At 37.6% G+C, this 18,229-nt stretch overlaps 1 protein-coding gene across 1 annotated transcript in view; it reads right to left on the bottom strand.

Annotated features, from left to right (window-relative positions):
• Positions 1 to 5,475: 5,475 nt before the first annotated feature.
• The window catches only part of LOC140140030 (uncharacterized), a 28,576-nt gene continuing 15,822 nt past the window's right edge, over positions 5,476 to 18,229 (bottom strand). The window contains exons 6-8 of the mRNA XM_072161841.1: positions 17,695 to 17,772; positions 9,074 to 9,284; positions 5,476 to 5,568 (exon numbers count right to left, since the gene is read on the bottom strand). Of these exons, the coding sequence (XP_072017942.1) occupies positions 5,519 to 5,568; positions 9,074 to 9,284; positions 17,695 to 17,772 (339 nt within the window). The 3' untranslated portion in view covers positions 5,476 to 5,518. The remainder of the gene's footprint in view (positions 5,569 to 9,073; positions 9,285 to 17,694; positions 17,773 to 18,229) is intronic.

Here is an 18,229-nt window from a genome sequence, read left to right on the forward strand (position 1 = left end):
ACGTTTCAAAGAGTTATGCAAGAAGTGTTCAGAGGTTTAAATTGGAAATTTGTATTAATATACCTTGATGATGTAATAGTGTTTTCCAATTCTTTTAATGAACATGTAGATCATTTGAGACAAGTATTTCAGAGATTAAGAGAAGCCAATTTGAAGCTCAAGCCTAGAACAGGTACGTTATTTAGGACACATTGTAAGTAAAGATGGGATAGCTACTGATCCAGAGAAAACCAAAGTAGTCCAAGAGTATCCAGTTCCAACGAAGGTATCGGAAGTAAGATCATTTCTAGGTTTTGTAGGCTATTACAGGAAGTACATTAGAGATTACAGTAAAGTAGCCGCACCTTTAACATATCTCACTCGTAAAGATGTTCAATTTATTTGGTCAAAAGAGTGTACAGAAGCGTTTGAAATCCTGAAACAAAAGCTAGTAGAACCTCCAATTCTTGCATACCCTCGTTTTGATGGTACTCAATTTATGTTGCAAACAGACGCCAGTATAAAAGGTTTTGGTTTCATTTTAGCACAGGTACAAGATGGTGAAGAGAAGGTAATTTGTTATGGAGGTAGAGCTTTGCATGATTCCGAAAAGACCTATACAACTACTGAACTTGAAGCTTTGGCTGTGGTTGAAGGGATTAAGAAATATTCCCGTACCTTCAACATACTGATAAGTTCATAATTCAGACTGATCACTGTGCATTGAAATGGTTGTTTGGTCAAAAGCGTACAACAGGTCGCCTCGCAAGATGGGTACTGAAGTTACAATCATATAAACTCCTCAACGAAAGTTTGGAAGGTTTTTTCAAGCATCTGTATCTCCAATTATTTGAGACATATTCATATCGTGTTGCATATCACTGGATAGCTACAATACTCCCCTTTACAATGACACCCCATTCAAAATGAATTTGCCAAATTGACCATTATTCTGTGCTCAAACAAAGCTAGCCACTAACCTCAATAGCGGGTGGAAAAACCACAGGCAGCCACAATAGTCAGGCACCTTCTCCTCATGCTGCCCACCGACCTGGTTACACGTTACTGTGGGATGGAATTCCATTCTTCCACAAGGATTCGTCGCAGGTCATTCAATGTGGTTGCCTATGGCTTCTTTGGCACGCACAGCACGATCAAGCTGGTCCCACAAGTGTTCAATCGGGTTGAGGTCTGGCCCCCGGGTCATAAAGTTTATGTTAAATTCAAATTGCTATTTTAAAAAGTTATATTATTAAATTAGAATTGTCAGGCGCCGATTCAAGAAAGGCAGGGCGTGTGTTATGGCGCTATTTTCTTTAATTATTTCCTCATTTAAATATATCGTTCCGCGGCTTCGTGTCATCAATTACCCTCGTCTATTATCCTGGGTAGTCGATAGTCAGCCGCTGTGGGATCAAGACGTAAGCATATTCAATCATCTATATTATGTTGTGATCACTTTGTTGATACGGAATTAAAGTTTATTTGTGAAGTTATATTTTGCTATCCGTATATTTCTGTTCGAGTCTTTCCCCGTCTCACTGGAAGATCCATTGGCCATGTATCTGGTTTAATTTCTATTAACCAAATAACTGGCGAGTGTATTTTCATATCAGTTCTGAGTCATATCATATGTGCGAGATTAAGGTCTTGTCTTCCATAACGGGTGTATGGATTTGAACTGAAATAGCCCATTGACAATTAAAATTGGAGGTATCCAGGCCTTCTCAAGAAGTTTTTTTGAAGTGCCAAATAGAACATTTTAGTGATCATGAAGTGCCAACATGGTTATATAAAGCTTTATTAACTGTTTGCCATGTAGCGCATGCGCGACCTAGCGCATAGCGGGTGGGGTACTAACAGGGGCCCGCCTTATGGCCCTTGGTGGGGTCTAGGGATGAGGCTCCGTCGGGGGTCCAGGGAGCAGCACCCCGGAAGCTCCTGTATTGTTGGGTTTCTTTACAGGCTCATCAGATTGGGTATTTTAACCCCTTTTTTGTTCAAGAATTATGTAAAATAATTATTAAAATAACTGTGCGCCACTGCACTTTGTGCGCCACTTTGACTGACTCCAAGCGCCACAAGTGGCGCGCGCCACCAGTTGAGAAGTCCTGATAGGCACTGGTAAAATAATAGCTTTGCATCCGCCCTGGTATCGGTTGGGTTTGTCATTAATATTTAGACAAGAAACTTTTTTATTTACATTTTTTCAGGTTTAAAAAAGTACTTTTTTCTCAATACAATACAATACAATAAACGGAATTTATATATAGCGCCTTAGCATAAGTATGAACAAAGCGCTTTACAATGATCTTAAAAGTACAACTTACACTACATCTTAGGCTACAATAAAATGTACAACTTAATTAAAAATAAAAAAAATTAATTTGGAAACAAATGGGTTTTCAGATTAGATTTAAAAGTGGCCAGACTAGGTGAAGTACGAAGTTTTACAGGTAATTTGTTCCAGAGAGCTGGGACAGAATTGCAGAAGGCATTATCCCCATATGTTGTGTGAGTTCTATTACATTCAACCATACTGCCATCAGCATGTGATCGTAGGAACATACCATCAGAAAATGTGTGAGATTTTAAGAGATTTTGTATGTACAGGTGTTGTTTCATGTCTACTTTTATATGCGAATGTGACGTGTCAAGTCAAAAGGAGACACTTTTGGGCAGGGTATCAATTTTGAGGTTTTTACATATCATAAATATAGAGATATTTTGATCTATAACGCCGTTTTCCCCAATAAAATCGGACATTCCGAAGCGAAGATATTGAGTTCTTTAAAAGTTGCAAAATTAGAAATTGAGATATCGGCATTAAAATTATTATTGACAATGTTGAGATTAGGAATTACTTTGAAAAATGTCTCTAAAAATACAAGATGCCCGTTACATTCTGGTCTGAAACTATCAGACAATATTTTAAACATTAATACCATCACAAATTCGCAACAAACCCAAATTGTGAAAAAAATCACCCCGGACAGATTTTTGTCTATTTCTCCATTTACGATCCTGCCCAAAAGTGTCTGGTTTTGACATGTATATCCCTGGTGACTATTACCATTAATTGTTTATATACCTGTTTCCTAATACTCAATATCTACATAATACATAATCAAATTCTTCATGTAAACGAGAAATCTCCCCATTTAATTTCAACTCCTGCAATATTTCTCAGATTTTGCTGCTTAAAGTTCAAAATTTAATATTAAGATCGAGTAAGCAAATTGTGATTGTTTGCCTTAAACCGTGCAGTAGAGTGCATTGAAAATAACAACGTTTAACGTTCTGTAATTCCGAATGTTGAAAAGCCGTCCATTATAATGAAAAGTTGACATTTCGTATTAAAGGTATACTGTTGAAGAAAATGCAAATTTTATATAATCTCACTTTATTGTGGGGACTGATTAAATTCGATATTCGTGGTTAGTGTAAAATTGTCGCCCTTGGATAATTCAAGAATTTCAAGGTCAGAGTAGATATAGGGGTAAAACATTTCTCAGATCGCAGTATTAGTATCAAATTCCCGGACCCACTTCCGGTTCAGGGTCACGAGGTCAAAGTTCAACTGAAGTCAAAGATCACAAGGTTACTTCCGGGTCGTAGGTCACGAGGTCAAAGGTGAAGAGGCTAAATGTCACTTCCGGGGCAAAGGTAAACCGGAAGTGGTTAAATGTCAACCAGAAATAACGCCATTTTGATTCGAGAAAAACAATTGTAAAAAAACATTACAAAAACCGAGAGTATTTTTTTCTTTTTACCCTTATTAGGAACAATTAAGATACCATATCTGAATATTAATGGGGTGGACGTGGCTAATTAGCATACTCTCGAAATCATGAATATGAATGAGCGAATGTGAATTAAATACCGTCATTTGGAATCGCGAAATCGAATTTTTGGCCGACGTTAGACAAACGATGCAAAACAACTGAGACAAATGATGTCAAATTTTTAATGATTTGCCATAATATTTGTATTATATCGCGAATTTCAAAAAATCCAAATTATTTAATATCAGAAGGACATTCCTCGTATTCAAAATGAAATTTGGCGTGTCAGGTCCCACAAAAAATACGTGAAAACGTCGCTATCAGAGCCCTTAAGAATATGTTTTTACCTATAAAAAGAGCGGGCATGCCCGGTGACGTTATTAACGTGGTTGAATTTTGTGGCACCCCTTTTAACATAACAATGGTGGCTTTTTCAACGGAAATAAGTTCACTCCGTTTAAGATTTTTATCACCCATAGACTTTCACCCCTTTTAAGATTATTTACACCCTATGGAAAGTCCATATCGAGTTCGGTATCAAGAAGCGCTTGGTCATTTCGATTATTGACCACGATAATTAAAATTGCCAACACCAGTAAATTATTCTTATTTATCTCCATGTTTCTACAGCGTGTCCCAAAAGTAACTTAACATTGTGAATATGCCATATCTCAAATATTACCTACTTCATACCAAAATGGAGAACATATTCACATAGATTGATCTTTTAGAATTATTCTGATACCAAAAACAGCATTATTGACGATTCCTTGACCTTACTGTGCGATTGTACATATGTGTGTATCAAACCCACAAAAGCAAGCTCATATGTTTTTTATTCAAGCACATGAATAATGTGCTTACCTCAACAATAGAGTTGCTGGTTCACTCACTGCACACGCTACATTTAGGTATGAACATTCATGGGTTACATGGCCTAGCATAAGCGTGACTGCTGTTTTAGATTATAATTAGGATATATTGACAATAATAAACTTTACTTTAAAACAGTTGAAGTGAAGATGAATTTCCTATAGATCAACGGATTCAGATTCTTTGCCGAGACAAAGTCGGACGAACTCACTCAAGTAAAGTTTAGGGAACATTTTAATTTAAATCATTCACCCAGCCGAAATACAATCCAGCAACTAGTGCAGGAATTCCTATCAACTGTATCTGTTCATGATCTACCTCGGGCAGGACGTGGAAGAACAGGAAGATCGGCTACAAACATCAATGTCATATGAAGAGCGGTGGCGAAAAGACCAAGACGATCAGTTCGTCGACTTTCAATGGAGAACAACGTATACCGCGTACAACTGTTCATCGAATCCTCAGAAAAGATCTTAAGCAGTTTCCATATAAAATCCAGATAAAACAGAAAATGAAGATTACGCATTGAAAACGAACAAACAAACAATCAAACAAACATAGCAAAATTAAACAAAACAGATTTTAAAACGATAACATGTTATATCGTGTTATCACGTCTCAAATGACGAGACTTATTTCGCGTTTATAAAAGTGGGTTTTATGGTACGGTAGATATCCGTTAATTTCATGCCAAAGGATCATGACCACATAGGCATGTTTGGTATCATAACATTTCTAAAAGAATTATCTACATACTGTGCAATTTTTGTAACAACACTATTAACACAACGCAAGTTATGACCAATTCACAATGTTAAGTTACTTTTGGGACATCCTGTATTTCTATGGATACTTAGATTATTGTAATTGTAATTGTAATTTTAATTGTAACCGATGCAGATGTCTTCTGGGTCATGTCCAGGCTTGTGACCTGTACAAATAAAAGAATAAATAATGAATAACAAATTTTATTGTATATTATAACAAAATACATAATGATCCCCTAAATTTGGCATAATTATGCAACAAATGTTTGTGGGAGTGTGTTGGGTGGAGTTCGACTTGACTTACAGGCGCGGCTTAAGGCTTCCTGCTCTGTGGTTTTTCTGTGAGAGTGCGGTGTTTTACAAATTCGGACTAGCGCAATGGTTTTCAGTTTCGGACTAGCGCAGTGCTTTTAGATTCGGACTAGTGCAGTGTTGGACTGAAGGAGTGTTTTCCAGATTTGGACTAGCGCAGTGGTTTTCAGTTTCGGACTAGCCCAGTGGTTTTCATTTTCGGACTAGCCGTTTGTCGGACTGGCAGAGTGTATTTTAGATTCGGACTAGTGCAGTGTTGGACTGAAGGAGTGTTTACCAGATTTGGACTAGCGCAGTGGTTTTCAGTTTCGGACTAGCCCAGTGGTTTTCATTTTCGGACTAGCGGCTTGTCGGACTGGCAGAGTGTATTTTAGATTCGGACTAGCGGCGTGTCGGACTGGTGCCGTGCATTTCAGATTCGGACTAGCGGCGTGTCGGACTAACGCCCTGTACTCCCTGATAACATGGCTAAACCACTTGAGACGTCATTTGGACATTACACAGCTTCTGTTATACTGATGAATTTATGATTATTCTCACAACAAAAATGTTCACTTACGTGAGCTTTCGGCTTGCGGTCGCTAAGCATTTTTCAAACTGATGTTATATAGCTTCTGTTATAATTATTTGTTGTCATATTAAGCTAGGCACGAATCTCCATTTTTCTCATTCTATCTCTCAATAATTCACCACATATGGAGCGGTGTGTGCTTAATAGATCCTGTGAGGGTCCTAGAATCTGCTCCATATCTTGCAATTGGTAGTTAGGGTATTATACAGGGTGTCCCTCAAAAAAGAGAACCTTCGTTGTGCCCTCTTTGTCTCCTATTCTAGACAAGTTGATCAATTATATTTTGGTATGTAAAAAAATCTTTAATCGTCACTTTAATAAACCGAAACAAATACTTCAATCGGCTCACAACTTTTGAAAATATGCTCTTTTAAAGAAATTAATGTACCCGGTTTTCACTCTGTCCACGGAGAAGGTTTGGCTACTTCAAGATTGAAAATGAGTACACGTACAGCTCAACTTACCGTACTTTTCCTGACCAGACAGTCCATGCCAAAATTGTTACTACACCTTTACATTTCATCGAATCTCTTTTTGATGTCTGTCATTTTGAACATCACACTTGAAAGATGTATGCTATGTAGAAACTTTATTTTGCAATTTCATAATTTGCCTATTATTAGCATATTTGCAAGAAAAAACATGAAAATCAATAAATACCTATATTTTTCACAATTTCAATATTTTATTAGAAATTAAGCATGTAGGCCGTTTGTTATGACTTGATGAATGAAGCTGTTAAACAGATTTTGATATTTTTGCTTATTTTTCCTTTTTTGCCCCAAAATGTGTAAAAATCTAAAATTTTTGGATGACCTATATTTTCTTTGAATATTTATCAAATTTCTTAATTTAGGTATAATACAGAGCAGAAAAAGATGTCAAAAAAATCTGTTAAACAGATTTCCAATAAATTGTTCCTTTTTCCATTTTGGGTTAAATACTCAATTTTCATGCGCGGGATATTTGAAACATAAAATGAAAACATGTCCATTGCACTTTTTCCTCGAGATGTACTATAATATCAAGGTTACGGATATATTATAATCCTTCTTATCTTCACTGATCCATCAGATACCTATTGTTATGAATGATCAATGAAAAGGTTCAGAACTGGGCTACTAATGGTCTGTCAAGTATCTATAGTTATTTTCATGACTGTGTCAACTCAACAATCATGCAAGGTCGAATGTAGGAAAAGTATGATCAGTTGAGCTGTATCATTGTGATGTACCCTGAGTAATTTAATTTGATTATTTATCTTTGTTTACAATTAAAAACTATTTTATGAGGCATTTGGGCAAATCCCTCTCATTCATCAAGTTGGTCAAAACAAATTGAATCATATCTAACTGGAAATGTTCAGTTTACATTGCACCATTCGGGGAATCCCTGTTAATATAAAGTGGATATGACATCATGAGGAATACCCACAGGAAGTGTTGTAATGTGACAGAATGGTCTATTAATATATCATGGGTTTTTGGGAGCATCAAAAGGTGAAGCATTTGAGTTTGCTCTTGACAGAATATCATGGGAGCTTGAAGACTCTCTATATGTGTGTTGGTCGTCGTTGTGCTTCAAAAGGAGGTACATTTGAACCAGTTTACATAGCCAATAATGTGCTATTTTAATACAGCAACGTAGGATATGTTGAGTGTATGAAAGACTTGCTGGAGTCTGGTTTATAAAACAACACATCTGTCAATAAGGTGGAGCAGTGCAGAAAGAAGCCTGTTTCCTGGAGAAAGAGAGTGATTAGTGAAAGAAACACCATTTTTGGAGATTGTCATCTGCGCAAGGAGTTAAGTGTTTGGAGAACGGCACAAGGAGTTAAGTGTTTGGAGATTTGCGCAAGGAGTTAAATGTTTGAAGAACTGCACAAGGAGTTTTAACTTAAAAGTGTTTGGAGAAATATTTCTATTTTCAGTGCGAGGATAATATACGCAAAGTGTACAGTGTAAAAAATACGTTATTTCTATCTTTAAAAAAAAAACATAGTTGCGGAAAAGAGCGGAAATCCAAAATGTTGGTGGGTTCATTTTGGATATACGTTCCGTACAAACTCTTTGTTAATATTTGATATGTTGCAGAGTTTTTGTATTGAACAAAAGAGAATGGGTCATTTTAAAAACAATAGCCTAGGTCACATTTGAGGGTCATTTCCAGAATCCCAGCAATCGATTACATGTTAATCATCTCGTTATTTACAAAGGTGCACTTAGGGCTCTCTCTCCATTTATTTCAAACTCATTGGTTTGACTGAACAAACTTTATTGACCATTATGTGACCTTTGATCCCCGGTATGTGTATACAAGAGCTTAGGCCGTTCAGTAGTTCTTCTGACCAAGTTAAGGGGGTACTACACCCCTGGCCAATTTTGTGCCTATTTTTGCATTTTTCTCAAAAATTATAGCGCATTGGTGACAAGTAAGATATGAATATTATAGGGGCAAGGACTACAACTACTGCACTGAAAATTCAGCAACTCAAGTCAAGTAGTTATTGATTTATTGATCAAATATTGGTTTTCCCTCATTTTTGACTGTAACTCCACAACTGTTGTCTGTGCTGAAATAAAATTTCCAGTCCAGTAGTTGTAGTCCTTGCCCCTATAATATACATATCTTACTTGTCACCAATACGCTATAATTTTTGAGAAAAATGCAAAATTAGGCACAAAATTTGGCAAGGGTGTAGTACCCCCTTAAGTCGTCATAGCATGTAATATAGAACATAATTATTGCACATCCCCTTACACGATCTTTGAACCTTATGTGCTTACCGTGCGAAACTTTGACATCATTACATATCTCATGATATTCCTTGCTTGCCATCAGTTTAGCCTGGGCTGGATTCCACCAATCGATGAGTTTCGAGTCGTAGCGAGTCATCATAGCGGAGCCGCCGAGTGGGCAAGCCTGAAGTTTGTCAGTTACCTTCTCTACATCTGTCCTACCTCGGTACACGATGGCATCCGAAAATAAAGCATCTACCTATACAGAGGAATAAAATAGCATGTACACCTAGGTTTCATTATCATTGAGGTATAGGACTTTTTATTTTTTCGGGGAAGAGCAGGTAGGGCAACTACTTGATTATATTTCTACATGTTCATACTAAATACTCTGAAAATTCGCACGGGTCAGTTTTTTTTAATCACATTTTTGTTCCTAAAATGGGGGTTATAGCGCTCTCAACGGGCACTCTCTCCATAGCGCTACATGTAAAGACCAGTTATAGACAAATGACCCTAAAATAAAACGGACTCGTTCATTTTTCCTCAAATTTATAACTGTGGCAGGTCCCGGACAGAACCTGAATCCAGTCAGAAGCTATCTCATTGGGCGATGAAAATATAATACGAAAAACACAGAAATATCCAAAACTATGGAACAATTTAGAGAGATTTTTATATAAGGAATTTCTATCTGAAATCCTCGGTAATTCTAGCTAGAAATACCCGAAATATCGAATCATCTACATGATCTAGACATGTAAAACACCCTCTGATCTCTTCACTAGACCGTATAACATTATTGATTAATCGAATCGAGCTTAAGAGATATCAGTGTTTCATGTCATTGGCTAATTGTAAGCGTGTCTACTAGGAATTAAGCAAATATTAATTCCACGATCTAATACTATGATAACCTTTTATTCAATTAACACTGTTTTAGAACTTAACAGTATTGTTATATTCCGAAATACTATGTTAACCTTTCGGTACTAAAATTTATATAGTATTACATAGGAAAAAGCTGGGACATCGACAAAAGTATAAGTTATATTAAACATGTTGGATCGTGAATTAATTGGCTGGGCCGGAACATACCCCGATCATAGCATGCAGGGATGCTGTATAAATTATTATTAATTCCATAATATAAATACTACGATAACCTTTCGGAACTTTATAGTATTATTATATCGGCACCAAGCTAGCTTTAAAAACATAGCAAATACTTGCAATTTATGGTGTTCCAATATACAATACGCTCGTAGGGCAAGAAAGCACGTATACTTTCCTATGGTACCTGCACTTGGTACTCTATTTTATAATTAAAATATAATCTAGTTTGCCTGCTCGATTGAGCCTTGCAAATATACATGTATATAGTTATGCTACTTAGTTATGCTACTCCGCGCATAACAGATTCTCAAACGAAACCCACTCATATCGGCAATTAGCTTTACTTTGTCCAATTTTCTACAAAATTGGGACAAGCTAACACCGTTGCTACTAAACATACAGCTAGCAAATGTAGATTTAACATCTGGAATGTAATGCAAGTGGTGTCGTTGCTGCTCTTCTAAATTCATTTATAAAATGTCCGCCCCAGACCAAGGTGCTCGACAAATATTCAATTAACCTTTGCATATGATAATATATACAACAACATTTGAAATTTGAAATAATGAAAATAAAAAATAACGACATAATATTACTAAATCAGTTTGGGGGCACTGCTAATTCAAAGACGTCTCTGATATCAAATACTCTTGAAGGTTTATGTCACCTTACAGTATCATATTTCAGAGACGTCTCATAAATCACATACTCCCTAGTTTCAAAACCCAGTCGCAAACGATATAAGTAATTTTGATGAACGTGCCAGCGCAGTGGGAATAATTTTGTGTATAGGCCTTATCAGGGTTGTAGCTAGCCCAAGTTGAGCATGTTGAGTGCCTGCTAATTTTACTATCCAATTCATGAATTGGATAGTAAAATTGGGATTTTTTTTACCTCAAAACATTTGATTTTAGCCATTGCAATCTAAGTGTGTTCAGGGACCATTTGTCAGAATTTGCACAGATAGATATAATTTTTGCACAGGTAGTTATTTGCTAAACATAGGAAAGCTTATTGTAATACACTCAGCTTCGTTCCGATGTGCTGCATCGAGTGCCGAATTGTCAACAAAGCTCGACGTATGTGATATCACAGACCCCCGTATGTGAAATCACTGACCCGTCTTTGAAATCAGAGACGTCCTGTTATTACGAGTGCCCCCGAACTGAAATAGTATCACATCACCCTACCGCAACCCCAACTATTAATCGAAAATCGAATTTTCGACTAATAATCAATCGATAATTAGTCGTTGAATTAGTCATTGAATTAGTAATCATTTAGTAATACATGTAAATGACTAATGAATCACGATAAATCACGAAGTCATAAATTCACCATTAGTCATGTAATTTCGTATTCTTTACAAATTGAATATTATAAGTCATGGAAAATAAATATGTTGAAATGATGCAAATTAATGTGAAATGCTGTTACTGTTCTTTTGCATTGCAAATACATCATTACAGCGTTATTTTTCTTGAGTAACATTTTTTTTTGCCATTGCGCTTTTTATTTGTTTTCGAATATTTTTGTTTAACAGCCTGTTTACAAAAGTTGCTGAAAATTCTCTCTAAAATCTAACAAAATGGGCTATTCCAGTTCAAATCCATACACCCCCTATAGGAGACCTGACCTTAATCTCCTGCACAGGGGAGTGTATATTTCAAACAGAGTCACCCATTCAGGTACCCCCATTTGAAAGTCACATTACCTGACCGCTGAGTGCACCAAATCCGCTTAACTGCCGAGTAAGCGACTAAACTGGCTTCAAAAAGAAACTTAAAATTTTTCACAAGGTCATATCATAAAATCCTGTCCATAAAAATTAACAAAAATTGCACACAGGATTACTTCAATACTCTACTCTAAACACTTGTCAGTAACCAAACAGTTGTACAACTGACACAACAGCAAAATGCACTGACATGGAACAGCTTTCTGGACCACATTCACAGCCCAATAATTGGCACCCAACACAAGAAATCTGTGAGTAAATGGAATAGTGTGGAACAAGGCACGTTTCTTGAAGAAAGTGTGTGAAAAGCAGAAGCACCCCCGTTCCACACTATTCCACTTACTCTTTTGAAATAATCACCTGTGTAAGGATCTTGTAGGTATTTTCACAGATTTATTTTTCTGGGTTCCAATTATTCGCCTGTGAATGTGGTCCCGGAAGCTATTCCGTGTTAGTGCATTTTACTGTTGTGTCAGTTGGACAACTGTTTGGTTACTGCCATGTGTTTAGAGTAGAGTATTGAAGTAATCATGTGTGCAATTTTTGTTCATGTTTATGGACAGGATTTTAAGATATGACCTTGTGAAAAATTATCAGTTTCTTTTTGAGGCCAGTTTAGTTTTGTAAATTGGCGAGTATCTCGCATTTTGCGACTTATACTAGGTGTTAAGGGGATATTACTGAAATGCATACCACTTAAAAATTGCAACAGAATTTTTTTAAGTGGTATGTATTTCAGTAATGTCCCCTTAACACCATACTAAAAGTATACCTATATTTGGTGTAAAGGCTTCAAATTTGCATAATATGCAAATTAGCTCCCGCCATTATAAAAATACAGATTTTGCACTACAACTAAGCATCCAATCAGGACAAAGATGCCGCCATTGTCAAATAATTGATTTTTCTGCTATAACTCTGTATCTATGCATCCAATTATTACAAATAAAGTGTCTAGACCCATGTTTTCACGGTTAATAAAGATGATTGGCACACTTTTGGATCAAATATATGCAGAGAATTATGTAATATTTGCAAATTAGATACCGTACCGATTGTTTTAAAACCCAATGATTTTCCATGATAACTGTATCTATTGTAATCGTATCAAGACGCGTCGAGTACAAAGCTGCCATCAATAGGACAAGCAACAATGCATGCAACCAGGCCAAGAGTCCTCCTAGCCCCACTGCAATTTGGCCAGTTATGCACCATCACTTCGTCTCCAGGTTTATCGTAGACACACTTTATAAGCATGGCTGTGGGAGGTCCTAAAGTTTGAAAAGAATGCTGCACTCGCGCAAGGGACAGAATTGCCTTCATCCAGACCAAGGGAGTTTATTCAGCATGTTGCAGACAATGTTGATCACAATATCAGAACTCTGGATAGCTTTGCATGACATTTCATGGTATTGGAATCGTTTCAATGTTTACGCCAGGGAAACTCAATAGTAAACCTGTACCTAGAATAATGGGTGCAGCCCTCAATACAATGTTGGTATAGCGGATAGTTTCAACCTTCCCCTGCCAAAGCATCCCAATGTGGATGATCTAGAGGATACAACAGATAATTCTTCTCAGGAGATGCACGGAATACAAGAACAGATAGAACGGGATGTGGAAGATGACGTCATCCAGTGGGAGGAAGAGCACACTCAGCACCAACATGAAGACTTGCTTGAAAGTTGGCAAGCTTTTTGATCATTTAATGGCAGACCCAGGGGGGCCACTGGTCATTGACCAGGGGGAACCATGCGTGGCCAAAGATTCAAGTAAAAAGGGTCTTTTTTCATGATCAGGCACTGTACTTACGTATCGTGAATAGGGTATTTAAAACAAGGAAATTTGAGAAAAAGGGTATACCTTGTACAATAAATAAGTGTTTAGGGTCCTTTGCGACAAATGTAGTATGTAATAAAGGTTAAAAGTTATGAACTTTTGAATTTGTGTTTTCCCAGTTATCATGAAGGGTTTTAGAGTCAAAATATGACCGATTTACTTGCTTCTAAAGGGGGCAAAAATAATGTCAATACTTATTTAGGGTATGAAATTGCACTTCCCATACTAGGGGTGCATTTTCAGACCTCGTAAATACTTGTTTAGGGTGCTATTTGAAACTTCGTGGTCACATGATACCCCCTTGTCAATGACCAGTGCCCCCCGGATGGCAGATGACTCAGGCATTATTGATGAAGTGGCCTCATCCGAAACTCTCAAGCACATTTCCGATAAATGGAAGGAAGAAAAGAATTCTATGAATGCTCTACGAACAGCAGATAAGCCAGTAAGCCAAAAAATTAAGGTATCAGTTGTGTTCACCCCTGTATATCCTATATAAAGAAAAAGGTGTCAAAATTAAAACAAGCAGCCAATACCTGTGTTATTTAGCTCTGATTTAAGACCTCATTTGTTGAAATTGGTTGAAAATTAAAGAAATGGTGGTCTAAAACCTAATAAAGAAAAACAAATTAAAGGTTGAACTTTTGTGTTCTAATCAATGAAAGCACGTCTCTAATTTTAACGTGTTAATCAATGGAAGCACCGCGCTGGTTCTCTTGTTCGTGAACGCTTTGTGTGCAAATCAACAGGGCTCGCAATGGAACAAACTGCAACTTTTACATTGGCATCTTCCTTGGGTTTTAGATCGTCGTATCTTTATTTCTTGAACAATTTCAACAAATGAGGTCTTAAATTCGAGCTAAAAGATGCAGCTATTGGCTGCTGGTTCCAATTATGACATATCTGTCTTTGTTTAGGATATACAGGGATAGTATAACTGGTACCTTAATTTTGTTGCTTACTGTATATGGATATGGTGGAGATCCTACGGAGATACTACGGAGATCTTGCAGAGAAATTGGAAACTACATCTTCAGGCTGTATATGATATGCTTCCGTACTTTGCAGTTCACAATCTTTATGCCAAGTCTGCATACCTGTACCTTCAAATGATGAATCAACTTGAAGACAGTCATCCAGATGTGTATCGGAGTTTCATGAATGGCTTTCATGTCGTCAGAAGAAGTGAATGTTATTGGGCTGGTCTATCCACCGACTTTGTTATAGAACAGGTGCTCATGAGGAGCATTAAGTCCTAGAGGCCGTGGAATGACCGAAATACAGCGATTGATATGACTACAAACATGACCAATGCCAGCCTGTGCAGACGTGAACTTTGCAAAGCAAAAGCTAACGGGTGTGTGAACTATGTAAACAGCACAAGAACATTTCCAAATCAAGGCAAAAATGTGATACGAAAGACACATATAAACTCCACAAGGTCTTCAAAGAATGGAATGCATTCGACTGCGAATCATCTCATCATAGCACTATGTGGTGTTACTGCACATGGTACAGTGAATGCTGATAACGCAAAGTCTGTGGGGCAAACCACACTAGACTCAATGATTGTGAAAAGTGTGAAAGACTTTTCATTCCAACGATCATTTGGATCAAAGTCAGCTGTTGTCATTAATGAAGAGCCAGTACAACATAATTGCCGCTAGTGAAACGTACATGCCCTACTAGGCTGTTAGACTACATCCAGAGTACATGGCATTGGCAAAGCTATTAAAAGCACATCCAAAAGAATGACAAGTTAATGAAACACGCAAACCTGTTCACCCAGGAAGTTGCTGCTACAAAGGCTCTTGTATGCATGCACAGTGGAAATCAAGGTGAAAGTTTTACGATACATGCATTTCCACGACAAGGTTGTCAAATGTTCAAAATATGTCGAGGCCCATAAATTGCCCCCGGGAACTTGGCACCAACATCTGCTGCTAGAAAGTATCATAGCCTGAGAGTCGACTTTCAAATTTGGAAGTGGAAAGGAAACGCTGGACAATTTCCGCCAGATGAATGGGGATGGAAACTTAGTGATGATCAATTACTTCCAGTACAAACTGACCTGCCATGAGCGCCACCGAAACTCAGATCTTCAGATGCAATTGCAAGGCAGGAGGTTGCAACACTGGTGGATGCACATGCAAGAATCATGGCCTTGGCTGTTCATGGATGTGTGGAGAGAGCAAAGGGTTGAGTTGTGCTAACTCATCAAAGCTGGACCTAGACGTTGACGAAGAGTGACACCCAACACCAGTTAATTCAGAATTGTAACCTCAGAGCACTAAGTCACCTTCCCAGACTGATGTACTAGAAGTTTTTATCTTAAAATGTATTTAAAAAAACAGGCGGTGATGGAAGCGATATCGCCAATTTTGAGGTCACCATTGGATTAACACATAATCATGAAATCTTCACAAACAATTCTAAATTTGTTATGTGGTGTCAAAGCAAAAGTATAAGCAAGGGGGTGACACTAAATTCACGGTTGTTCTATTAGCAACGCAAAACCTATGAAAAATTCGGCTGGTTTACTAGCTAGAAAGTGAGGCCAGTTATCGATCCGTTATGAATAATTCATGTTCGACCCCTCATGCTAATTAAAGCTGCCGCTTCCAGGAGTTCTTCTATGGTATAAGCTATGGTTTAAGTACATAAAGAGTGTCAGGTCCCCGGGTCAGGTCTTCATCCATTCGATTGTGTAATGTCTACGAAATACCGTGGAAGGATCACTTAGTGAAGGTTGAGTGGACAGAAGTTGGTGTAAGTTGAGTGGACTGAATCTGTTGTGAAGGTTGACAGAAATATGTGATCAGTTGTCGCACCTTCAAGGACATATATCAGCATCATGCATCATATGTGACCTGCATTTTAGTCTCAAGTTCATGGAATTGTTTGGTAAAGTAGTGCCTAGGGGTAAAAATTGACACGTTGGTTTTCCACCTACCAGCAGTTCCTAGCATGATGAACTGAAGCATTGCGTGTTATTAGCTGGCCAGCAGGTTCAAAGCTAAAACTTCCGGAGATAGGCGGCACTCTGTTGACGATCTTGTTGATGCAAGTACTTAAAGTAGCACATGTGTACATTAACCCACGCATTTAAAAACAGCCACTTCAAGGAGTTGACGTCACTGACTCGCCGAGACCAAAATGTTCCTCCAAAACTCGATTAATCTGCATATTTCACGCAATTCTCTTCATATAATTGATCCAGAAATGTGCTACCACTTAAAAATATTTTGTTGCAATTAGTGGTGGGTCAAATACCAGTTTTATTGGACTACTAGTAAAAGCCATTGTTATTTACTCGGTAGCTTACTCTTCATCTTTTGAGGAGTAAGTTGGCGAGTATCGCACATTTTTGTGACATCCAAATCGGTATAAGTTACCAGACTTGTAAGGTTACTCCGTAACTATTGTTATTTACTCGACAACTTGCTCTTCATCTTTTGAGGGGTAAGTTGACGAGTAAGCAAATCGATTCAAAGAGAGAGGAGAATGAGATTTGGAAGTAAATAATAAGAGATTTTGCAATACAGAAGGTATCAAAGTTCTAATGAGGAGAACCTCGCCACAACCCTTTTGTGTACGGACTAAGGCAGTTTAAGTTAAGGTTGGTTTTAACCCTGGAACTATAGAGACCTTGGGGCATCATAATTGCTAAATTAAGATACTAAAGAAGAAGTTACTCGCCACAGCAATACTCAGAGCAATACTCGACAGTTGTGGAGTAGCTACTATAAGCTACTAAGTAACGTACTAAACTAGTAAGTTACGCGAATTTGGTGCACTTCGCTAAGGTGTGGAAGTGGGAGATTAAGGTAATGTCTTCCATACATAGGACGTGTATGGAATTAAGGTCATGTCTTCCATAGGGCGTGTACGGGAATATCATATTTAAACCCATTTAATATGAAACAGTGGGAACCCACTGCAGATCTCGGAATAAAGAAGAATTCAATATTCTCACCGTTCCAGCTACCAGCAATTCGTAACACTGATCAGCGCCGGCGCAATGTCGTATGTTTTCTGGTGGAAGTACTGCTCCCTGAAGTAAGAAAATGAAACGATAATTATCACAAGCCTGAAGCGTACATCATAAGCACATATTACTACAGCACCCAATTTGAGTAGCAGAACATGCACAAATACATGGGATACAGCATCTCATGTTTAGAATCATGCAAGCGTATCCTCTCTTTCTCTGGAGGACAGCATCTCATGTATATACAGCCTGTCTCAAAAAAATTGTGCAAGTAAAAGGCGCCCTCTCTGGCAATTAGAAAATACCGTTGTGACATAATGCTTACATCAACGTCAAGGGCGTAGTCTTAGCTCTGAAATGCCATTTGTTCTGTTCAATTTGCTTGTTTTAATCTCGAGATATATTTAGTTAAAGACGAAAGGGTAAAATTACAATAGTGCCACTTTTACAAGGGAAGGAAGAGTGCTTTACATGTAACAGTGATAGCATCAAGTTTATCAAGAGTTCCTTCGTGAAATCA

The sequence above is a fragment of the Amphiura filiformis genome, chromosome 18, assembly GCF_039555335.1.
Source record: "Amphiura filiformis chromosome 18, Afil_fr2py, whole genome shotgun sequence".
NCBI lineage: Eukaryota > Metazoa > Echinodermata > Ophiuroidea > Amphilepidida > Amphiuridae > Amphiura > Amphiura filiformis.